This window comes from Macaca mulatta, chromosome 9, assembly GCF_049350105.2.
Source record: "Macaca mulatta isolate MMU2019108-1 chromosome 9, T2T-MMU8v2.0, whole genome shotgun sequence".
In the NCBI taxonomy this organism is placed as follows: Eukaryota; Metazoa; Chordata; class Mammalia; order Primates; family Cercopithecidae; genus Macaca; species Macaca mulatta.
Genome location: NC_133414.1, coordinates 128,697,196 through 128,722,348, shown reverse-complemented (window position 1 = coordinate 128,722,348; position 25,153 = coordinate 128,697,196). Strand labels below are relative to the sequence as shown.

The 25,153-nt window shown below is 46.1% G+C and overlaps 2 protein-coding genes across 2 annotated transcripts in view; both read right to left on the bottom strand.

Annotated features, from left to right (window-relative positions):
* Positions 1-2,044, bottom strand: part of PNLIPRP2 (pancreatic lipase related protein 2) — a 32,172-nt gene extending 30,128 nt beyond the window's left edge. The window contains exon 1 of the mRNA XM_077947607.1: positions 1,266-2,044. The gene's annotated coding sequence lies outside the window, so the exon portion shown is untranslated. The remainder of the gene's footprint in view (positions 1-1,265) is intronic.
* A 3,661-nt stretch (positions 2,045-5,705) lies between these two features.
* Positions 5,706-24,830, bottom strand: PNLIPRP1 (pancreatic lipase related protein 1). Its single transcript, XM_028826904.2, has 13 exons — positions 24,724-24,830; positions 24,541-24,589; positions 23,810-23,964; positions 23,200-23,325; positions 20,567-20,701; positions 19,097-19,205; positions 17,482-17,601; positions 17,263-17,382; positions 15,313-15,431; positions 14,272-14,401; positions 11,117-11,225; positions 9,711-9,878; positions 5,706-5,837 (listed from the first exon to the last, which is right to left on the bottom strand). Exons 1-13 carry the CDS (start codon positions 24,802-24,804, stop codon positions 5,765-5,767), a joined length of 1,494 nt encoding a protein of 497 aa, XP_028682737.2. The 5' UTR covers positions 24,805-24,830; the 3' UTR covers positions 5,706-5,764.
* Positions 24,831-25,153: the final 323 nt, after the last annotated feature.

Sequence of the window (25,153 nt, the reverse complement as noted above, 5' to 3'; positions counted from 1 at the left end):
GGTGATTCCTCACTGCCTTCAGATGCATTAGTCACGTGTCGGTTCACTCATTCACATTCATTTTCACATGGGTACAGTGTGCTAGAGCTCTTCCAGCCTTGAAGGCACAACAGTGAGCAAAGCATCCTCCTTCCCTGCCTTCATGGACTGATGGTCCCATGGGGCACAGGCAGTGGTTACCTATAAATACATACAGAATTACAAATGATCAAAAGCACTAAGAAGAGAAGGCAGGTGAGGAGAGCTATCATGTAATTTGGGCTTTATTTAAAGAGAATAACTCTGTGGAGAGGGGTAAGAATTTAGGTGGAGTCTAAGCACCAAAGCTAGGATGCAAGGGTGATATTTTAGTCCATTTGTGCTGCTATAATAAAATACCCGAGACTAAGTCATTTATAAAGAACAGAAATTGATTTCTCACAGTTCTGGAGGCTGGGAAGTCCAAGATCAAGGCACCAGCAGATTCATTGTCAGGTGTGGGATGCTCTCAGCTTGAAAATGCTGCCTTCTTGCCGTATCCTCATATGGTAAAAGGGGACAATGAAGGATGAATGCATGGCAGATGAGATGGAAGGGCCAGGTAGCTCTCTGGAGCCTCTTTTATAAGGACATTGACAGAGGTGGCGCCTTCATGATTTAATCATTTCCCCAAAGGCCCTACTTCTTAATACTGTCACAATGGGGATTAAGTTTTGACATGAATTTTGGAGGGACATGAACATTTAAACCATAACAGATGGACATTGATATGGGTTGAATACAGGCCCCACAAAAAGATATGTTAGAATCCTAACCCCCAGTACTTCAGAACACGACCTTATTTGGAGATAGAATCTTTACAGAGCTAATAAAGTTAAAATGGGGTCATTAGGGTAAGCCCTAATAGGATTGACATTCTTCTATAAAGGGGAAATTTGAACACAGAGACACACACATCCTGTGAACGTGAAGGCAGGGATTGCCAATGAATGGCCAGCAAACCATCAGAAGCTGTGGAAGAGGCCTGGAACAGATTCTCCCTCATAGCCCTCAGAAGGAGCCAACTCTGCCGACACCTTCATCTTCGACTTCCAGCCTCCAGAAGTTGGGGGAGACAATACATTTCTATTACTTAAGCCCCTTGGCTTGTGGTTCTTTGTTATAGCAGCCCCAGCAAACTAACAGCTTCCATATGACCTCTGCCCAGCCTAATTTCTGCCAACACCGTTGATGCCTTCCCAGCTGATAATTGCCTACATAGAATGACACAAACAGTCAACACTTACAGTTCTGAACCTGCTTTTCCCCTCTTCTGAGCTTTTGCACCTGGGGTTCCCCATGCCAGGAATGTTTCCACATCTCCACCCCCACTCCCAGGTCTCCCAGCTTCATTTCTCCTCCAGTGCCCGGGGCTCCTTGCCAGCACGTTTCCGCCTTCATTTCAGGTCCCAGGTGAAACTCTCTCTGTTCGCACAGTCTGTGACATTGGACGTCTCTTCCACATTTTCAGTTCCAGATTATACTCTCCAAGATTTTTCAGATGCCAGTAAATATGTGAACTCTATTCTTTCTTAAAAAAACTCTCATGGGCTGGGTTAGAGGCGGCGGCTCACACCTGTAATCCCAGCACTTTGGGAGGCTGAGGTGGGTGGATCACCTGACGTCAGGAGTTCGTGACCATCCTGATCAACATGGTGAACCTCCATCTCTACTAAAAATACAAAAATTAGCCAGGCATGGTAGTGCGAGCCTGTAATCCCAGCTCCTCAGGAGGCTGAGACATGAGAATCGCTTGAACCTGGGAGGCGGAGGTTGCAGTCAGCTGAGATCATGCCACGGCACTGTAGCCTGGGCAACAAGAGTGAAACTCCATCTCAAAAAAACAAACAAAAAAACCTCTCATGACCCCCTGGAATATTCCTATTGACTTCATTCTATTAAGCCTCAGTTCAGGAAACAAAAGTTCTGCTACAAATTATCACAACAAAAAGGAAGATTTATTTCTATAACTGGTAAAGATAGATTATCATCAAAATGGAAACACATAGTAATTTCTCAGAGAGAGTCTGCCCAGGAGCCCTGGGAGTTAAATACTCCTGTATCAGGGCAGACTCACCTATCTGCACATGGGAATCACCTGTGGGCTTTTTAAAGTGACCTGTGGCTTATGATTACCCTTTAATTGGTTGGAGTGGAACCTGGGATTTCTCTGTTCCTTTTTTTTTTTTTTTTTTTTTTAAGCTCCCAGGTGACTCTGGTTTGCAGCCAGGATGGAGAACACGTGGCATGTCTTGATTGTGTTTGGGCTTCGTGCACCTTGGAATTTTATGCAGGGTATGGATTGGGTGGCATGGAGCCAACCTTAACAAGCATTGCTACCTAGCAGGGACCCCAAAGCTCTGCATGACTATGGCCTTCTGCTAACTTTGGGTTGTGTGGCCAGACTGTGACCACACTCTTTGGATTACCTTGCTTGCCTTATAGCACACTGACTTAAGGCTGGGGCCTTACATTCCCATGGTGCTGCTGGTTCTGTTAGAATCCAAGCTTGTACAACCCATGGCCCATGGGCTTTGAATGCAGCCCAACACAAATTCATAAACTTTCTTAAAACATTATGAGATTTTGTGCAAGCTTTTAATATTTTATTTTATATTTATTTATTTATTTTTAGCTCATCAGCTATCGTTAGTGTATTTTATGTGTGGCCCAGGGAAGCCAAATGGTTGGACATCCCTGTAAGTTAGACCCTGAAGACAACATGAGAAAGGCAGGCCTCAAATGCTGCATTCATTTCACCCATGAGGAAGCTGTGGTCCAGACAGGTGGAAACCCCTTGTCCAGGGCCACCTGGCTTGACTAGAATCCTGAACGCTAGCTCAGTGCCCTTTTTCATTGCTTCCAACAAGACTGGATGTCCATCTGAACTTTATGTTAATAAAGTCAATGTGAATACGGCATATTTTCACGGCCCCAAAGACTCTATCCATGTGCATTCTGAACAATGTGCCACTTTTGTTACTTAAAAAACAAATAGTAAAGTCCAATCAAGTTGGCCTCATGCAACCCCTTAAATCTAGAAACCTGATCAGATTTGGTCAGGGCCATAAAGACAGGGCAGGCCTACCCCAGAGAGGCCTGGACTCCGCATCTCCTCAAGTCAGGGTTTTAGGGCTGTGGATCTGTGGGTCTGAGCTTGGACTCCCCAGTGGCATCAGAAAGTGGACTGTAGACACCCACACTGATCAGTAGTCAAAGTTCACATTGGTGATCTTGGAACCTGCTGTTCTTTGCCTTCCTGGGGATTTTCTCCAGCTGCATAACTGATAAAAGGACAAAGGTTTCAGGAAGGGAATGTGGGAGGAGTGAGTAGGGGCCTGGCCCCGCTCCAGCTTGGGTCTCCATCTGCTGCCTTCCCTGTCCGTGGAGATGCAACCATCTCTGCCCCCGCAACTGGGACCCAGGTCACCACCGGTCACTCCAAGTTTCAGAGCAGTGCCTTGGCTGAGTGTTTATGGATGTGGCCAACAGCCTTGGGGAGGCTCCCCAACTGGCTTCCTCTCTCCAGGGCTATAACCGCTTCTCAGTTTCCTTCCTATTTTAAAACTGTTTTTCCCAAGTCATCACCCATAGCTGTTAGTCTGGGAAGCACGGTCAGACAGACTCTCCTTGACCAGGGAGCAGGGGTCTCACCCACGGCCAACCAACCACACCCCCTCCCTTATACCTTGGTTCCAATCACTACCCTCAGATGATCCCTATCACTTCTGGGTATTGGCAGATGCTGCCTCCTCCTAGCTGGCCTCCCAGCCTGCAGTCTTAGTAGGACATCTTCCTTCTGTAGCAGGACAAGCTGCAGACAGAACTCCTCAGACACCAGATTAAAGAAGAAAGGTTTTTTATTTGGCCGGGAGCGTCGGCAGACTCGCGTCTTAAGAACTGAGCTCCCCCAAAAAGAAATACTTGGCCTTTTTAAAGGCTTACAACCTTAAGGGGTCCATGTGAAAGGGTCGTGATAAATCGAGCCAGCATGGGAAATGTGACTGGGGCCTACATGCATCAGCTAACAGAATAAAAAGTTTTACAATGCTTTTTTTCATACAGTATCTGGAATTTACAGATAACACAACTAGTTTAGGTCACGGGTTGATGTTATTATTACTACTTTTTTTAAACTCCTAGGGCTGGGTGGTGGTGCCAAGGTTGTCTGGCTATTTATCTTACTTTTGTTTCTCTCTTTCCTCCTGTCTTGTGAACTGGGCAAGGTGGGGGGAGGAGGGCAGCAGGAGTAGTAGTGGTCTCCTTCCTTCCTTCAAGCCTGGGCTTGTAACCACCCTCTCTGTGGAGCCCTCTCATCTTGCTCCTTCCCACTTCTGAAATTCCCTGGCCTGGGACCTACCTTGCTGCTTTTTGTGCCTAGCAGGCAGCATCACAGTGCTTTTTTCAGGGGCAGCCTCCCTAACACCCAGCACTGCTTGAAGGCACATGTCTTCTGCTTTCCTCTCCTGCCAATGCCTGGCACAGAGGTGGGCACAGAGCTGGTGTTTGATAAGTGTTTGGCGAATCGACGTTCCATTAATTGAGCTCTTCGCCAACACAGTGCAGCCTTGTCTGGGATGTGGGTTCACTGAGGATGCTGCTGAAACTGACAGAGAACCAGAGGGTTCGGTTGTCTCCGAACTTGGTGCCACTACCCAAGGGCTGCGTGTCCCTGGCCGCCGCCGTCTTTATCACCCTCGTCATCACCGCGGTTTATCGAGCACTCGCCTTGCACCCTGTCCTGTGAGGCCCCTTCCTAAGGTCGCTCCTTTGATCCTCGCCACGACCCTGCTTTGGAGGGACAATCGAAGCCCACTCGCATTCAAGTCTTAAGTTCAATGATAGCTTGACGTGGCCAGGGAGGTTAGAAACAGAAGTCGGCACCAGGACTGCAGGGGTGGGATGCAGGGCTTGGTGAACCACGGGGAGACTCCCTGGGGGCAGTAGTGACCTGGGACACCGCAGGCCAGAAATGCCGCCTGGAAGAACGCCCGCTCCTCCCAGGTCTGTGTGGGTTGGGCCCATGGGTTTGCCAGATTGGCTGGGGGCTCCTCGGGGTCCCAGCCGATTGGCTGATGGAAAAGCCCGTTTCAGCAGGGCCCGCCCTGGGCCCTGCCTCCGCGCCGCTCCGTGCTTAGGCGCCCGCTAGGCAGCCCCGACCCAGGGGAGCGGGACGGAAGCCCGGGAGCACCCTGCACCTGTGCCCGCCTCTGGGCACCTCCCCAGCAGCCAGGGCCAACGAGGGATCCCCTCACCCTCAAATCTACCTCCTCAGAGAGGCTCGTCCTCCCGGGCCTGCCGCGATCCCTCGGGGTGGTCTCGGTGAGTCAGGGAGGGTCCGTGAAAGAGGGGTCCGGGGCCCGGCCCTCCGGCCTGACGGGGACAGCGGGTCACCCTGTGAGTCTGAACAGCTACCTGCCCCTCTGGGCCTCAGTTTCCTCCCTGTGAAATGAGGGGCGGGGCTAAAGGCTGGTGCCCCTGGAACTGAGGCTCCGGAGTTCAGTCCATCGCCACGAGCTCAGGCACGGAGAAGACAGTCCACCCAGGCACAGGAGCCAGGGAGACTGTGTGACCCAAAGTCAATGGGGAGAAACCCAGGTATGGGGACGTGCTCGGGACATTTGCAAACGTTCCATTCCCTAATGTATCCCCGGGAGGCGGCCGCAGCAGGAGACAGACTCAGAGCATACAGATGCACCAGTGGATTTTATTGGCATGAACGCAGCAGCCACGTAAGCTACGGAGCTTACGCCACGTAGCAGGGCGTGAGGGTGAGCAGCGTATCTTCCCGCACCGTGTCTTCACTACAGAAGTTGTACCTGGGGAGAAAGGGAAGCTTTGTAAGCGTTTGGGGGTCACCTTAGCAAAAGCCAGGTGTTGCTGTTTTTGTTTTTGTTTTTTTTTCTTAAGGGGTTAAGCCCAAGTCACAGCTGAGGAATGATTCAGGAGGCCCGAGGGGGCCCTAGGACTGGAGCTGCAACCAGCACCTGCAGTGCTTGCTGCCTGGAGGCTCTAGGACAAGGTCTGCTATGGTTCTGGAGTGTCACACAGGACGGTGGCCTCCGAAGGAAGGGACTCTCACTCCCTTGTTCCCACAGGTGCCTGGCGGCCACCATAGGCTCAGCAGCCTGGCTTACAGAGGGATGCTGTCCTCCAGTCACTCTCGGAACGGGACAGCGGCCAACACGCCCTGAGCCCTTCTCATCTGCGGCCAATTATGGGGCATAATTCACTTGCGCAAACTTGATCCTCACCACACATGTGTGAGGGGGTCTGATTATTAGTTCTACATTACAGGAGAGGAAACTGAGACACAGAGGGCTCTCCATTAATCAGCAGAATAACAAAGATGCAAAAACAGGTCCATCTGATGCCAGAGGCTGTATTTTCAGGATCACACTTCAAGCCTTCCTTGAGCTTGTCTTCCAGCTCTGGAGTCGGGGGACCTGGCGTTCCTCCCTGGAGCTCCTCATGACCTTGCCCTCCCATGTTTGAATGCTTTGGGGCTAGTTATCTGAGGATTCTGAGGAAGGATGTAATAACTGGGAAGCTAAAGAAAATCAAGATTTTGGTCCAAGCTCTTCTCAGAATCCCCTCATATTTTTTAATAACTTTATTGGGGTATTAATTCCTACTAAAGAACGTGCCCACTAAGATTCCCTCCAATGACACAGTATCAAAAGAGAAAGGCAAGGCCTGGTGTGGTGGCTCACGCCTGTAATCCCCGCACTTTGGGAGGGCGAGGCAGGTTGATCACTCGAAGCCAGGAGTTTGAGACCAGCCTGGCCAACATGGTGAGACCCCGTCTCTACTAAAAATACAAAAATTAGCCAGGCGTGGTGGTGCATGCCTGTAATCCCAGCTACTCAGGAGTCTGAGGCACAAGAATCTCTTGAACCTGGGAGGTGGAGATTACAGTGAGCTGAGATCACGCCACTTGTACTCTAGTCTGGACAACAGAGCGAGACTCCATTTCAGGAAAAAAAAAAAAAAAAGAGAGAGAGAAAGGCAGCCCCCTTCATTTGTGGAAGAGGGCTCCCTCTCATGACTGTTGAGAGTTCCATGATAAGAACGCAACATCCCATGATGGTAAATGTAAAAAGTCTTATAATTAACACAAAACAATGCAGATGTAAGCAGTTATTATTGCGGTTCTCTCAGGCCTAGCCACCTGTGAGCTTGGACTTCTCTCAGGCCTAACCACCTGTGAGCTTGGAAGCTTTGCCCCATTTCCTCACTTGTATTCCTTGGCCCCTTCCCACCTTCTCTTCTGTGTTTCATTTTTTCTTCCCAGAAGCCCTAACCTGGCATCAGAGGCCTCCGATCATATTCCCTGCACTTAGGCCCTGTCACCCCTCATGCACCTGGACCTGTTGCCCTGCCCCTGTGCCTTTCCTCCCTCCTCCTCCCTCCCTCATCCTGAGAGCTGCCCTTCCTTCCATCACAGCCTCCCCGGGGCCCTCTGCTTTCCTACTTGGCCACTATCTTTCTGAGCCTCTCCTGGGAGTTCTTTATTTGGTCTTTTGACCTTTCCTGTGAACCATAAGTCTGATTTTTCTCAATAGCTAAACTGTAAGCAACTTGAGTGTAGGCTTTGTCTTTTCATCCCTTACTATTTGCCAGGCCATACAATAGGTACTTAATAAAGTCATTTGCAAGGGTACATTTACAATAGGTACTTAATAAAGAAAGAGAGGGGGACAGGGAGAAATAAAGAGGGGGAGGGCTGCCTTTCTCTTTGGATACTGTGTCATTGGAGGGAATCCTAGTCTGGCAGGTTCCTTAGTAGGAATTGAAACCCCAATGAGGTTACTAAAAAATATGAGGGGATTCTGAAAAGAGCTTGGACCAAAATCTTGATTTTCTTTAGCTTCTTTATTATTATTATTATTATTATTATTATTATTAAATGTTACTGGCCATTTTCATAACAGGAAAACTTTTGAGTAATTCAACTAATTCAATGTTTTTATTCACCAAGCTAGTTTGAGAGATTTAAAGCTGGTTTTGACTTTCCTCTGTTTAAAAACCTGATGTCTTATATCCAGCTGCTCTTAAGAAAGAGTCTCTGGAGCAGACAGCAAGGGGAGCTGCACTCAGCCACTAGAATGCAGATGACAGCTGATGGGGACAGGGCCTCAGGTGTAGCCTTAAGTACGTTCTGTTCGATTTGCGGAAAGTTCAGAAAACCTCAGCCTTTCCTCAGAAAACCTAGAAGATGCAATGCCTTGGCTGATTTGGCCTCGTATGTCTTACCTGTGAGCAAGTCATCTCCTGGGAACACCTCTCATATTTATTTATTTATTTATTTGTGAGACGGCGTTTCCCTCTTGTCACCCAGGCTGCAGTGCAATGGTGCAATCTTGGCTCACTGCAACCTCCGCCTCTCAGGTTCAAGCGATTCTCCTGCCTCACCCTCCCGAATAGCTGGGATTACAGGCATGTGCCACCACGCCCGGCTAATTTTTGTATTTTTAGTAGAGACAGGGTTTCTTCATGTTGGTCAGGCTGGTCTCGAACTCCCGACCTCAGGAGATCCACCCGCCTCGGCCTCCCAAAGTGCTGGGATTACAGGCGTGAGCCACCACGCCCGACTGGGAACACCTCTCATTTTTAAGATTCCAGTGATGCCACCACCTGACATGTTTGTAACCACACAGTCCCAGGATTCAGACCATGGGATGCTTGCTAATGAGGCCTTGGGGAGCTGAATTTTAGAGGCTGAGAATCCTCCGATGGGGTCAGGGAGGAAAGGATTTGGCTGCACCTCCAGCCTGCACAGGGCTCCCCGCCAGCCTGGCCCAGTCTCCTCTATACTATGCTCTAGCTTATAAAGCCTCCTGGTTCCACCGACCACCTGGCAGGGCCAGCCTCTTTGTTCTCCTTGCCTTGTGGGGATAGGGAGAACCTCACTGGGTCATCCAGTCCGAGGAGATCCAGATGTGGAGTCAGCGCCCGTTCTACTCTGCCACCCCACCCTCCCCACCTGGGGGAGTGACAGTCTCTGGGACCTGACCTCGGTGACTCCACCTAACCCCAAACTTCAAGACCATCGGTGGCTGAGAGACCAGGATCTCCTTCCCACAAAGCCACGTGTTCTACTGACCAGACCTGGAATCTGAGGTTTGAGACAGTCGCTCTGCCCTCTCAGGTCACCACTCCAACTTTTCCTCCAGCTGTCCCTTTTTCCTACCCACGGCCCTGTGCTTATTCAGGCCCAAAGCCAGGGAGACCACAGGTCAGGATCTCACAAGTATTGCAACCCTCGTGCTTTCTTGTCCTATATAAAATTCTCCATCTTTTCCTAAAACCGATTTATTTTCCGTCTTATTATCCTGAAATGTGATTGGTCTTCTCTTCTTTCAAGTATAGCTATTCACTGGCCCATACTTATAAACTTGTACCCTTCAAAAGGATTTCTTGTTCTCTTTCTTATATTTTCTCATTTTACCTTGAAAGTACAGTCTTATCTTCTGTATTCCCACAGGCGGTGCTGAGAACACCCAATAAGGTGCACCCAACAGAAACGTTTTATGCTCTTTGTCAGTTGCTTGTTTGGGGAGAAGGGGCCACAGATGAGTAAATTTTCTTGACTTTTCTTGCTTAACTATGCGTAACTTTCTGGGGTGGGTTTTCATTATAACATGAATCTCTGCAAACATTTTTCAGCACCAGCCAACAAAGATACATACACGGTCTTCTCTTCTCCCTTTTGCACAGTGATCTTGGCAGCACCCACTTTGGGGAGGGTTGGATTTATCACATTGTTATTCCAAAGAAACTTGACTTTCTCAATTGTTCCAACATCCAGCTTTGCATCAAACTCATAGGAGTGGGTTGAGCCTGGTGTGAGAATCCCCCTTGAAATAGAGAAACATAAACATCCCTGTTCATGGAAATGAGTTCTAATGACCATACAATGCCAGGCTGCTGTTTTCTATTCTAGATTAACAAGATTATTTTTCTGAATTAATTTCCAAATAAAGGATGGAGACATGGAAAAGCCAGCAATATGCAAGCACTGTTCAAACTATGGTTTTCAAAACTCAAGTTTTAAAATTGAATGCTTTCTTATAGAAAATAAAACAGAATTCCTGCATATCATTTTATATTTTTGGAAGAATTATTTGTACAGTAACAAATTAGCCACATGGTATGGCACAATAAGCATGTGTTATTGTACTAATCAGAAAACAGGATATCTGAAGTAATATTAGATTTACGTTTAAGAAAAAACATCTATTACGAGAGAAAGAGGCCAGGCGTGGTGGTTCACACCCATAATCCCAGCATTTTGGGAGGCCAAGGTGGGCAGATCACTTGAGGTCAGAAGTTCAAGACCAGCCTGGCCAACATGGCGAAACTCCCTCTCTACTAAAAATACAAAAATCAGCCAGGTGTGGTGGCCCATGCCCGTAATCTCAGCTACTTGGGAGACTGAGGCACGAGAATTTCTTGAACCCGGGAGGCGGAGGTTGCAGTGAACCAAGATTGTGCCACTGCACTCCAGCCTAGGTGACAGAGCAAGACTCTTTCTTAAAAAAAAAAAAAAGAGAGAGAGAGAAAGAACGAAATGCCTAGGTTTATAGCAGAAAAGAAAAAATATTAGCAGAAGTCTGCAATTAACTTCAGTCATAAAGTCATATAGTCCTGCGTTGCTTAACAATGGAGATATGTTCTGAGAAATGTGTCCTTACGTGATTTAATCATTGTGTGGACATCATAGCATGTACTCACACAAACGTAGATGGCACAGCCTACTACATACCTAGGCTGTATGGTACAGCCTATTGCTCCTAGGTTACAAACCTGTACTACACATTACTGTATTGAGTTCTGTAGATGATTGGAATACAGTGGTAAGTGTTTGTGTATCTAAACACCCAAACATAGAAAAAGTACAGTAAAAATATGGTATTACAAACTTATAGAGCAACTCTTGTGTATGTTGTCCATCAACTAAAATGTTGTTATATGTTACATGACTATAATTATAAACCATTGACATATGAAGAGATGATAAGTGTTCAAATTAAGTGTGTGGTTTGAAGACTGTGTATATCATCAAATGAGACGTAGTATTAAAATGGCAAATTACCTGAAGATACTGTACTGCTGAGTGTTTCCCTTATTTCCAAACAAAGCAACTTTGATCTGACCAGTGGCTGTTCTTCCAGACAGTGTGATGGAAACCCCATATCTCCAGCCTGCACAGGAGATGGAAGAGTTCAATTTATTCACATACAAATTAGGTAGCCTACATCCCAGACTTGTCTCCTTCTCTTACTCTGAGGCATCAAAGCATAAGAAATTATTTTTAACAAAATTATTATTTTTTTTTTTGAGATGGAGTCTCACTCTGTAACCCAGGCTCTAGTGCAGTGGTGTAATCTTGGCTCACTGCAACCTCTGCCTCTCCGGTTCAAGTGATTCTCATGCCTCAGCCTCCCTAGTAGCTGGGACTACAGGCACGCAACACCACACCTGGCTAATTTTTGTATTTTTAGCAGAGACAGAGTTTCACCATGTTGGTCAGGCTGGTCTCCAACTCCTGACCTCAAGTGATCCACCCGTGTCAGCCTCCCAAAGTGCTGAGAATACAGGCATGAGCCATCACGCCCAGCCAAAGTATAAGAAATTCTACTTATTAATCTACAAATCAAACAAGGCCTTAAGGAGAAGTATATATTCAGCAATATCCCCCTCTAGAACTGCATTGCCCAGTGAGGAGGTCACTAGCCACATGTGGCTGCTTACATTTAAATCCAAATTAAATACAATTACAAATTTAGTTTCTCAAACTCATTAGCTGTGTTGCAAATGTTAAATTGCCACATAAGGCTAATGGCTACACAGAATATGCCCCTCATTGCAGAAAGTTCTATTGGCCAGCTCTGCCCCAGAATGACAGTACAGTGAGTTAAGGTGAAGAGAGAGGGAATAGGGGCTTGTCTCCACATTTGGGAAGGTAGCTCAGGAGTGCAGCCTGGCAACCACCCCGAGGGCGGGGACTGTGTTTCATCTTTGCTCCCCAGGGCCCTGGGCAGTCTCTAGCACAGACTAGGTGCATGAGCAGTTGTCACTTAGGCTTCTACCTGAAGTGCTGTCCCAGGGCCTGCATGCACACACACACACAAATACAAATGCATATGCACAAACATATGCATGTGCGTGCACACACACAAATACATCTACACAAACATACGCATGTGCGTGCACACACACAAGTACATCTACACAAACCTACGCATGTGCGTGCACACACACAAGTACATCTACACAAACCTACGCATGTGCGTGCACACACACAAGTACATCTACACAAACCTACGCATGTGCGTGCACACACACAAGTACATCTACACAAACCTACGCATGTGCGTGCACACACACAAGTACATCCACACAAACCTACGCATGTGCGTGCACACACACAAGTACATCCACACAAACCTACGCATGTGCGTGCACACACACAGGTACATCTACACAAACCTACGCATGTGCGTGCACACACACAGGTACATCTACACAAACCTACGCATGTGCGTGCACACACACAGGTACATCTACACAAACCTACGCATGTGCGTGCACACACACAGGTACATCTACACAAACCTACGCATGTGCGTGCACACACACAGGTACATCTACACAAACCTACGCATGTGCGTGCACACACACAGGTACATCTACAAAAACATACGCATGTGCGTGCACACACACAAGTACATCTACACAAACATACGCATGTGCGTGCACACACACAAGTACATCTACACAAACATGCATGTGTATGTGCACACACACACAAACCTACACACATATAACCACACACATACACATAGACACCCACATACGAATACACACACATGCACCCACATATACATAAACGTACAGACACACATGCATACATATATAAACACATGCATACACACAAAGGTACATGCACACATAAACACACTCACGCATGCATGCATACACCCACACATGTGCACAGATGTACATTAATATACACACACATGATTCTTGCCTAACTCCTATTCATCTTTCATATATTCAGAGACCTTGTCCCTGACCCTCCTTCTGGTCAGGGCCAGGTTCCCTGTCCCATAATGTCATGGCAACAGCCACCAATCCCAACACGTTTGTAGTTGCTTGCTCAGTTTCTCTCTTCAGCTGGATTATTGATTTCATAAGAGGAGTGTCTTGTTTGTCCCCGCATCCTCAGTGTCTAGCATAGTCTGTGGCCCATAAATAATTTTTGATTGAGGAATGAATACATGATTTTTGAGTGTTTAATTTGTTGTTGAAATATTGGCAAGTATTTCATGTATCACAACATCAGTGGAAGGATTGATTAACCAATGTCTTCTTACAAAAAAATACAGACTGATATATATGGTGATAGAAATGTTCTGTATCTTGATTTGGAGGTGGTTACACAACTATTCATTTGTCCAAACTCATAGACGTGTATGTTAAAAAGCGTGCATTTTGCCGAATATAAATTATACCTCAATAACTCTGACTTTAAAAACTATGTAAGATGTGTTATATATTTATATGAATATATAACCTCTGTCTTTACTGGGCCACCTCCTATGGAACTGTCATAGGGCAAGTTGGTACTAAGTGGTCCAAATATGCCCAGTCTCTACCCTGTGTCTTAGTCCATTGTCTTAGTTCATTCAGCTGGTTTTAGAGAGAAACCATCCTTCTCCCTGATTCCCACCTGCACTCCACCAGCAAGGCAGCCCCTGGGCATCAGGGATGCATAGACAGAGGGGAAATCACAGTATGGAGCTGAGCTTCTTAAGGGACACAGCCCAGCAAAGAGCTGGTACCAATGACATCTTTGCTGAATGAAGAGAAGAACAGGTATGTCTGATGCGGCCTTAAAAAGGAAAGAAACAATGAACTGTGGAGTGGTAAAAATTCAGGGTAGCTGGTCACAAGGATGTGCAAATTGGCCTCATCCTATTAATTATACTGTTTGCTTGCTCTCATTTCATGCCAGAGAAATACAAGGGCTTGCTCTCATTTCATGCCACAGAAATAGAATGGAAGAAATGCACACTCTTTCTAAATCCTCAGTTGACTTGTAACTGGGATAGTTTGGGTGAATGTGTCCCTTTCTAAGATAATCAAAATGTATGCACAAATATTTCAGGTTGAAAGCAAGCCCCTCATTTGTAACAGAAACTATATACTTCCTTTACATGGGCAGGTAGTCAAAGTGCAACTTACGAGCAAAATTGCTAGCCTCTCCTGTGTTCAAGAAGAATTTCTGCTGCTCTTCACTTGTCCTGCCAGCAAATTTATCAGCATAGTGACCCATCTGTGGGCATCCTTGATCCGGACAGGGGAAGCACTTGTCCTAATGAGAAGAGATAGATGGGACTGTAAGGAGAATTTGTATTTGTATGATTGATACATCTGAGGGAGCAGACACTCAATTTTCCTACAGCCTAAGCGTTCTCCTTTGTGACAGCAAGGGGGTTGGGGCAGATGATCTCTAAGTTACCTTCATCTGGATCAGGGTTCCCAACTTTTAGGCACAACACATTAGAATTATTTGAGGAGCTTTAAAAAGTACTGATGCCCAGGACCTAGGTTAGATCAATTATACCTTCCATTAAATGGTGAGGTGGTGAATGATAAGCAGCCAACTCTCTGGGACAAAAACCCTGGATTGCAGTGCCTACCAATTTCAGTGGTGTAAATACTCTGACTATGGCCAATTTCAGGCTACCAACATGATGTCTCTGAATGTGGAGTTGGGAAGGGATACTCACACTGGCTCTCGTGAGCCAGAATAGGCAGTCTCTAGCCTGTCATTCTTCCATCTCTCCCCTTGTTGCCAGTCTGGCATGTAGGACTCCAGCATCCACCTTGCTTTCTCTCTGGTGTGAATTATTCTCTGTACATTCTTCTACTCTTGCCCTGCCCGTGCCAGAAATGTGCATTCCTGTGTTTTCTAAACTCTCTCATTTTTAAGCCAGATTCAGAGGTCGCCTCCTGCAGGAAGCCTCTCTGTATCATTGAATTGACTGCTCTTTCTCTCTGATTTCCCAGTTTTCCTCTGCCACATGACTCATTTCATCGAAAATTTTAGCCACCTCCTGCCTAAAGTTGTTTACGTTTTTTCCTCTTCCACTCCACAGGACCATGAACTCTGAGGGATAATGCAAAACATGTAGTGAGAAGGCATTGCAAATCCCAAACACAGCAGGACAACAGTCCCATAGTGGGGTGATGCCCATTGCTGGAGGCAGGACAATAGCTTACAGACTCAAAGGACTTGTAGGAAGTGCAGGGGTATGCAGCAAACCCATCGGGGTCGAGGATGCTTTCCAAGTAATACTTGTAGCTTCTTAGGTGATTGCAAGCCACAAAATCTCGGGTTCCTGGGAAAACAAATAAGGAAGCCTGAACAGGTGGTTGGGGGGCTGAAACAGCTTCTCTGCCTCTCTCTCCAAATGAGATGGTTCCAAAGTAGGACCATACTTTCAGAAACTTAAGATAAATCCAAAATTCAGCCACAATAATGACAATTAACATATAGAGGGTGATTTATGTGTACCAGGCAACGTTCTGATCACTTTACATGCCTTGTCCATGTAATCCTCAGTCTTCCTAGGAGGTGGGTACTATATCATTCCTATTTATACATTATCATCTCATCCCTATTTTACAGAAAGAACTACAGAGTATAGGCTCAGATTTACAGTTTAGCTAATAGGTGGGAAAGCTGGTAATTAAACCCATGCCCATCTGGTCTTGAGCCCATCCCTCCAACCTTTGTGCCATCTCATGTCCCAGGCACCATGCTGGAGGTCCTCAAAGACATGACTAGATGTGACATGACCAAGCCAATGTGAGGACATTTCCATGCAGCAGTTATACAAATAAAAACAAGGACTGTATAACTTTAGGTGGCTTTGTATGAGCTTCACTCTCATAGTGTCTTGATTTTCCTTGCAACCTTTCTTGGCTCCCTGCAACTCCTTCCAAGTGACAAATGTTACATTGCACCTTCTAGACCTGGCCTGAGCTTGCTGGGCCATTACTGATGAAGAGTTTCAGCTGCCCTATGCATGCAGCCCCTCACGAGGCTGTGACAGACAAACTGCTTATGTCCTCATTTTAAAAAATTATTATTATTATTTTTTGAGATGGAGTTTCACTCTTGTTGCCCAGGTTGTGGTGCAATGGCATGGTCTTGGCTCACTGCAAACTTTGCCTCCTGGGTTCAAATGATTCTAATACCTCAGCCTCTCGAGTAGCTGGGATTGCAGGCACACACCACCACGCCTGGCTAAGTTTTGTATTTTTAGTGGAGATGGGTTTTTACCATGTTGGCCAAGCTGGTCTCAAACTCCTGACCTCAAATGATCTGCCTGCCTTTGCCTCCCAAAGTGCTGGGATTATAGCACGAGCCATCATGCCCGGCCTGTCTTCATTCTTAATATTTGCTTTGATGGCATCCATATATGCCAAGCCATTTTGATGAAATTCAATAAAAATCTTTACTCATTACATTTGGTCAGACTACTAAGGGTTTTTTCCTGTGTGGTGCCACATGATAAGTCTGGATGAAAAGTTCACCTGTCCATTGTCCTTTTGGCCTCATTAGATACAGAGTCAGAGCTGTGTCTGCAGGATGCCCTTTCTTCCCAAGTGCGCTAGATCAACAATAAAGAATAACCACGTCCAATAACAGTCTCCCATCTCACCTTCCTTAACTGTGACTGCTCCTCATTCCTACTCAACATAGGTGAGCAATGGCTCTCATTGTGCAAATAGGCTTGCTGTGGGAACTATTGGGAATATTCTCATTCTAGCTACTGAAGGGGAGCTGATTACATCATTTTGAACCTTATCACTGATTCCCGAGAGAGAATTTGTAGCAAAAGTCTCTTAGTTACAGTCAGGATGTTTGCTCTTATGCTATTTCCTGGCTCTATGGAGTCATAGCTTTAAGTGACAGTTTTATAATTCTTTGTTGCTTGTATGTGCCAGGACATCCACAGCAATGTTTTAAGGAAGCACAAAAGCAGTAAAGCTGAGATATAACAAATACTATGTAGCTACATTTTTTCCGAAATAATCCTCAGAAGAGGGAATTGTATATTTTTAAAGACAGTTTCATTTTTATTCTTAAGATTTGCTATACAAAGGTATTGGTCGCTCCAGGAAAGCACCCGCCCTGTTCCCCTCACCCCACCACGACTTTACCTGCCCAGATGCCATCTAGATCCACAATCTGAGACAGGGCATTCTTCTTGCATCCCGGCATGTTCTCTCCTCCGTTAGGGAAGAAGTCAAGATGGCCCATCTGTTGATTTGTTCCAAAACCTGAAATGTTTAGAACAGCAATGAGCTTTCTGTTATGCAGGACTTTCATGCTTAAAACACAGTCATGCATGCTCACAGCTGGAGCATTGTGGGCCTCACCCAAGAATGGGATCAGGGGAGCTGCATCCGTGTGAATCACATCAACAAAGTCAGCATCAGAGGGATCTAGTCGCACCTCTTCAGGAGTACCTTCAAAACTTGCTTCTACAGGATCCAACCCTAAAAGAGATGATCAGCACTGCAGAACAATAGACCTGACTGTAGATGTCAGCAGCACCAAGGTGTACAGCTGCCCAGGCTATGCACTACCCAAATCAAGGGGTACCATGCCCCGGAGTTGTGCAGTGCCATGACCGTGGGTGCTAAATATGAGGACACAGAGTCTGAATGTGGTTCATTACAAAGGGGTTCCCAGTGGCATGGATAGAGGAGGGCAGATGAGCAAAGAAATTTAGGTTTTGTTTAAGCAAGGATTTTTTCCACACCAGAGTCTCCCATTTCCTTGTGTATCTTTCTTCTTCAACATCCTTTCTCTCCTCAAGTTTGTAGAAAGAAAGGGGTGAAGCAATGTGGTATCATAGTTAAGAACACAGGTTCTGGGTCTAGGTTGCCCGGCTCCAAATTCCTACTCAGCTGCTTTTGGGGCAAGACGCATGACCTTGAGCATGTCACTCTACCATTTTGTGCTTCAGGTTTTTCATTTTACAAAATGGGGTGATAATGGCATCTGTTTGATATGGTTGTTATGGATTAAATGAGTTGCTATGTAGCACTTAGCACAGTGCCTGATGTATACTCATGGGTGTATACGTAAGATATTAATAATTCTTATTTTTGACAATTTTCCTTCTTAGCAGGGATCTTGGATTTGTTAATAGTTTTTGAAGGCTTGGTTAGAGCAGCTGATAAACAGGACATGAATGTAGTTGCCAGCTGAAAATAACAGACAGATTTCTTATAAAGAGTTGCTTGAACCAAACATCAGCAAAACTAGGTCTGGATCTGGGTTCTCCCACTGACGGGTTGTGTGGCTTTGGGCAAGTTATTTGCATCCCTGAGCCTTTTTCTTCAGTTCTGAGAATTATATGAGAAAATATAAATTTTTGTGCAATATTTGGGATAAGCAGGCACTTAATCTATGCTTACTATAATAATTATAATAACATTATTATTATGATCACCATCATATTATGTAGATATATCTTGTTGCTGTTATAATTCAAATGCTTTGACTGGGTTAAAAGAATGCTTTTGGCCATAACGGCGACTGGGTTTCTTCCACCAGTAGAAGCAGTAGGAAACAATTTTTAGATTCTATTCTGCCCTTGATTCCAAAGAGAAGAGAGAAAGACTTGGCAATATAGACCCTCCTTGATTATGTTTCGCTTATGTTGATACTAGTCTCACTGTGCGTTTTCCTGGGTGCCCAGTCCTGCTGAGAAACCAACACCACCAGAAAACTGGGACTTAGAAAGGAGGCGCTAGGACAGAGGTGGAAGAAGCAAAGAGGAACAAAATCACCCTTCCCTTGCCATGAAGGTGGCACATGAGCTTCTTGGGGGGCTCCCTAAAATGTTCTGTGTAGGCTCCAAGCAGCTCTCTCACAGCCAAGGGGGCAGTCTCCTTCAGGGGAGCTCTGAACTGGGCTGCATTCTTTAGACCTCATTCTGGGGTTTCTGGGGACAAAACTGGGGCCCTGCCCCTGGGGCCTTACCTGTAATCCTGCTCAGGCCCGGAGTCTTGCTCCCTGCCTCTCCAGCCACGTGGGCTCCCAGGCTGTGGCCGATGAGGTGAACTTTGGAAGGTGGATAGCTGTACTCTGTCTGGAGAGGGGGGATTGTATTTTCAGGACATTTTTTTTTTTTTTGCTGTAGTTTTTCTAAAATGCCAGCCTGATGGATATTACTCCTCTGCTGAAAAACTTCCATGCCTCTCATTGCCCTCAGGATCAAGCCCAAACTCATTTTGAAGGCCTCAGAGGTTTCCTAACTCATCATCTATTTTTCTAGACTCTTCAGCCAAACCCTTTGTTGAACTTTCAGACCCTCGATTACATCATAGCCTCTCACCTCTGGGCCTGGTTCGTTCTTCTCTTCCTGTTGTTGTCTATCCCCCAAGCACTTGCCAGCTAACATCAACAGACTAGCCTTCAGCTCTCAATTTAGACGTCTCTTCCTTGGGAGGGGAGACCTCCTTAATCCCTTTCCCTGCCCCGTCAGTGTGGATTAGCTGCCTTCTATGTGTTCCTGCAAAGCTCCTACCCTCCCCATCAGAACCCACTAATAGATCACACTCTGCTGGCATTACAAGTCTTCACTGCAAGCTCCTTGACGGTCTGGGACCTCATGTGTCTTTTTTACTTCCTCACACACTCCTGACATTGTGCTCCAAAAAAACTGGTGAACGAGCCAATCAAATAGAGCTATGAGGTATTTGCACGTGTTGATCTCAGAGACATTCACCCAAAGGCACTTCATTTATTGGTCTCCCATACTTCTTGTACAAATACCATGGGTTTTGATTTCTGCAGGAGTGCAGAAGTTGGTTATTTTGTAGACCCTTTAGCTCTAAGAGAAATGGCTCTCGTCATTACCTAGTACAGAAAATAGTCACAAAGGATTAGAAACTTAAAGAATTAAAGACTGAAAGAGTTAGCTAAAATGAAACAGTGTAGGAAGAAATAAGTGAAATGATTGTGGCAGAAGGAATTCCCCAACATCAACAGCACCCACACCACCAGGCCAGTAGTTGACACATGCCAATTGCACGTACTGTCCGTTGGCTCTCTGTGGCTCTCTATGGCCATGCTGTGTTTCACCCCAAACAGAGCCCACCTGCTGTTGTGGGTGAATTCTGAAGCTAGATGGTCTGGATCAAAAGGCACCTCTCCTATTCATTTGCTTTATGACTTTGGGAGCAAACTAGTTAAACTTTCTGGGCCTCACTTTCTTTATCTGTAAATTGAAGATGATTTAAAAACAAAAAACACTTTCTAAGTGTTAGCAATTCTCATTTTTGCTTCCACTGGCGTGTCATTATGAAGGCAAATTTCAGAGTTTTAGAAGTAAGATCTGGATATCAATTTTTTTTTTCTCCTTCTTTAATCCATAACTCTCAGCTGCATCTCTACCAGAGACCAGCAGTCACTACTTCCCTCCTCACATAGCCCAGCCAGCTGACTCACCGAGAGGATGTCGAGCATCTGGGCCACCTGGGCGCCCACCACTCGCGCATTGTTGGCGGCCTGTGTGTAGGTGCTTTGGGAGCCCTTCTTCCAGTCCACGCAGATGCAATTCACCTCCTCCACCTTGAACAGGTTCTGGTATTGGGGAGATAGTGGGGTTGGGGAGATCATGGGAGCAGGGGAAACCTTATCCAGCCAGGGCTCAGAAATGGTCACTTCTCTCTCCTAGCTAGGGCATGAGATAAACTAGACTCTATTAGGGAATCCTGTTGGTAATTAAGAGTTATCCTTCAGGGCGAATGCTATGAGAAAGGCAAACTGATTTCCCCTCCAGCTTGCAGATTAATTGGAAGCTGGCCACTCTCTGATTTCCTTCAACCAAATTCAGTAAGGTTGATTAGGAAGGGAAAAACAATTGCATCATGAAAAGAGTCCTGTTTCGAAAAGGAAAAGGCGTAGGTGCAGTCTCTGGTGGCCAGTGTCAAAATGACCTTGCGGATTTGACTATGAGGCGTCCTTTCAGGCTCTTGGCGATGCCCCAGCCTGCTGGGCGTTTACAGAGCTGGAAAGTGAGAGAGAAGCTTCACTATTTTTATAGTCACGATGACACAGTACTTCATGGAGAAGACACATGTAGATATTTGAAAAATAGAACTGTACTGATTTAAAAGAGATTGAAGAATTCTGGAAGGAAAATGTCTTCCTGGATGTCGAAAGAGCTGATATATCTTTAGGAGTTCTGCCAGGCAGTACATATTACCAGCTTGAATTTAAAAGGGTACTATAAATTTAAAATCCACTTGGAACCATTCCACATATAGTATACTAATATGTGTGATCACTTGCACAGAGATAGTGGGAGTTTTCTCCTCAGGACTTTTCTTTTCTTTTTTGAGACAGTCTCGCTTTGTCACCCAGGCTGGAGTGCAGTGGCGCAATCTCAGCTCACTGCAACCTCTGCCTCCTAGTTTAAGCAATTCTCTTGCTTCAGCCTCCTGAGTAACTAGGACTACAGGCGCCTGCGACCACACCTGGCTAATTTTTGTATTTTTAGTAGAGACAGCATTTCACCATGTTGGTCAGGTTGGTCTCCAACTCCTGACCTCAGGTGATCCACCCACCTCGGCCTCTCAAAGTGCTGGGATTACAGGCATGAGCCCTGGCGCCTGGCCAGGACATTCATTTTCAAGCTATCCTGAGGAATCTTTCACAAGCCTGGATAATTTGGAGCATAAACTGCATCAATAAGATGCTTATTAATGATAGGACAGGAAAGGTGCCAAGAGTGAAATGCCTGCTAAACCAAGGCCAAGTGCAGAATGACTTTAATTTTCTGGGTTTGTAATTTTTCCTTTTGACATTACCGGTTGGTGTTATTAATGTATGTGTGGAAGGCAGGCTCCTGAGGTAAATTCTTAGATGACAGAAAAATCTATTGAACCAGTCTCCACATAAAGAGAAAGGATGACGGTATATTGTGGTATATTGCACGCACGTGTGTGTTTGTGTGCATATGCACAAGTTGCACACATGTCCGTGTGTGTGTACACATGTGTGTATTCTTCTGTTGCTCTCCTTCTGACCTATATTACACGTAGGTGGCACTTTCTACTCTGTCATTGTAGTAACTCAATTTTAGTTTTCTATTTTTCTTTTCTTTTTTTTTTTTTTTTTTTTGAGTTGGAGTCTTGCTCTGTTGCCCAGGCTGGAGTGTAGTGGCACAATATTGGCTCACTACAACCTTTGCCTCCTGGGTTCAAGCAATTTTCCTGCCTCAGCCTCCCAACTAGCTGGGACTACAGGCGCCTGCCACCACACCAGGCTGATTTTTGTATTATTAGTACAGATAGGGTTTCACTATGTTCACCAGGCTGGTCTCGAACTCCTGACCTCAGGTGATCCACCCACCTCGGCCTCCCAAAGTGCTGAGATCAATTAAATGGTCACAGAAACACATGTCAGCCTCTCAGGGATATGGGAAAGATTTGAACAAAAAAAGCCCTGTAGTCCCTTGTTTATGGGATACAAAGTACTCTCACTAAAAACGGAAGCAGAAAACATCGGGCCTTGGTTTAACCGGAAATTAGATAGTAGGAGTATTTTTCTTTTTTTTTTTTCTTTTTTTTTTTTTTTTTGTGAGACGGAGTCTGGCTCTGTCGCCCAGGCTGGAGTGCAGTGGCCGGATCTCAGCTCACTGCAAGCTCCGCCCCCCGGGTTCCCGCCATTCTCCTGACTCAGCCTCCCGAGTAGCTGGGACTACAGGCGCCCGCCACCACGCCCGGCTAGTTTTTTGTATTTTTTTTAGTAGAGACGGGGTTTCACCGTGTTTGCCAGGATGGTCTCGATCTCCTAACCTCGTGATCCGCCCGTCTCGGCCTCCCAAAGTGCTGGGATTACAGGCTTGAGCCACCGCGCCCGGCCAGGAGTATTTTTCTAATAGCGAATGTGGTTGCTTCAGGGTGCAGACGTAGTGCAGAAACATGGAAAGGCATTTTAATTTTTGTGAAGAGAAGCATTTTAATTGCATAAAGTTACCTAATATGTAAAGTTTTCTTGAGTGCATAAAGCGAGGCAGAGATGTCAGCAGGAAGTGTTGGCCTCAGTTGGCCATAGGGATCAGAGCCGGCTCCTACCTTGCACATGTCTATCACCCAGCGCTCATCTCCTTTGTCTATGAAGCCGTGGATGATGAATCGGGTCTTTCTGTCTGTTTGAAAATTTGATGCCTCAATTGTTGATGGCTCAGAGGGGAGGAGAATCTGTGACAAATGCAGAAGTGCTGCATGTTTTCGCAGCCCAGCCTCACAGGCCTGTTTTTCTCCTTCCTCATCTCCGCCTGTCCCAATGCCTCTACTTTTCAAAGCTTAGCAAAAAGCCACCTCTTCCATGAAGCCCACCCCGATCTCCCTTTCCCTGCCCCATCTCTCCAGGTGAGTAATCACTGCTTCTACTAGGCCTGGATTGTGGTTTGAGTTCTTACCTTCCCTGTGGTTCTTGTTAGACAGTAAGCTGTTTGCTCCAGACCAGAATCACACAGCAGCTAGAAGTTCTGGCAAATGTGAACCATTCATTCATTCAAACCAACATTACTAATGACCTGCTCTGTCTAGGTCTAGCCAGGTCTGGGGGGCAGCTTGAGGGATGGGGTGGGGCATGGTGGAGGAAGGGGGCACAGAGATAAGGTGCAGGGTGGGCATAGCCCCGTGCCCAGTTACAGTGACATTAACATGACAGAGGTCTCACTTGAAAATTGTTTGGGTTTTCATTGGTGTACAGCAGGAAGCGGGTGCCGATCTTCTCAGGGGTCCAGGGGAGAATTTTTAGGGGCCTGATTGCTGTCCCGCCCCAGGGCTCAGTGTCAGAAAAGCACCCGAGGTCCTCATAGCAAACTTCTTTTCCTGCAGAGAAAGGTTGAATCTGCTTAAGGATTTGCTCTCGAGGTGTGCTCTGGGGTGTCACTGCTGTTCGGGCCTGGTCACTCTTCTGTTCAGGGACAGTCTGAAGACAATGGATGAAACTACTGCAAACCCTCCCACTCTCTTCTTGACCCCAGTGCCCACCTACTGGCCTGGTAGCAGTCCTATTGAATCCCACAGGGACACCACTGGTACCTTTGTTTAGAACTACCATCAAAACTGGAAAGTTCTAAGCCCCATTCCTAGTTCTTCTGATACATTTATTTGACTAATGTGATAATGGGCATTGATAAGTCAATATGTTAACTCAGGCAGATGTTTCATGCTTTACTTAGAAATGTCTGGCCTTGGGCTCCCCGAGCATGAAGGTAGGCCACTGGGGGGATCCCCAGAAACAGGTATCACTTAAACTGCCCAGCCTACTCTCCCAGGCAGCCCACCTCTTCTCTCTGGTACCCTGGAGCTGCTGGGAGCCCCGCCACAGTTAAAGCTTTCTCTGGCCAGGGCTGAGAGCTTAAGTTTAAGCCCTTCCTACGGGGCAGGAGTGGTGTTTCTTACCTTTGGCTGCTCCCAGCAGGAAAAGTGTGATTGTCCAGAAGATCAGCATCTACAATAAATTCAAACATAACTCAGTTTCACCAGGCATTGCCAGAGCAGTGAGCACCGACGCCCTTGACTTCAGTACCATTTGCCTCACCTGTACGTCACAGCAGGGGGAAAGGAGTGGCAAAGGTGGCTTACCCTGTCTAATGTTCCAGATGTTCTCTCCCACCGGATCGAGTATCCAGGCCTTTCTAAAAATATATATTCCAGCCTTATCATTTGGACACTACTTCAAGAAAACAGCAGGTGATGATAACCCATGCTGTGTGCGCTTAATACTTTAATCTGCCCGAATACACAAAACAAGATTAATAATAGCTGTCAAGTCTTCCCACAAGTCTGGAAAGATGACAGAATGCTTGGTTAAAACAGGGAGTGAGGTCACCAACCTTTCACCTATATAACTATGCATGTACTTGTGAGCTGAATGGGTCCCCACTTTTCAATTTTCTATTTCATCACCAAATAGTTTACAAGTCTCAATAGGGACACAGCAGCAAACCCTAAAAATAGAGGGTAGTATTTCTCACTTAGAATAGATGAAAATACCCGCAAATAGTTGAAAGTA

Coding starts and splice junctions, on each gene's coding strand:
- PNLIPRP1 (XM_028826904.2), bottom strand. CDS start 24,804: ATGATAAGGCTGGAATATATATTTTTAGAAAGGCCTGGATACTCGATC. Junction 14,402..15,312: donor CCTACAAGTCCTTTGAGTCT/GTAAGCTATTGT, acceptor TCTTCTCATTAG/GACAAGTGCTTCCCCTGTCC. Junction 11,226..14,271: donor AGAGGCTAGCAATTTTGCTC/GTAAGTTGCACT, acceptor TCTCCTGTGCAG/GCTGGAGATATGGGGTTTCC.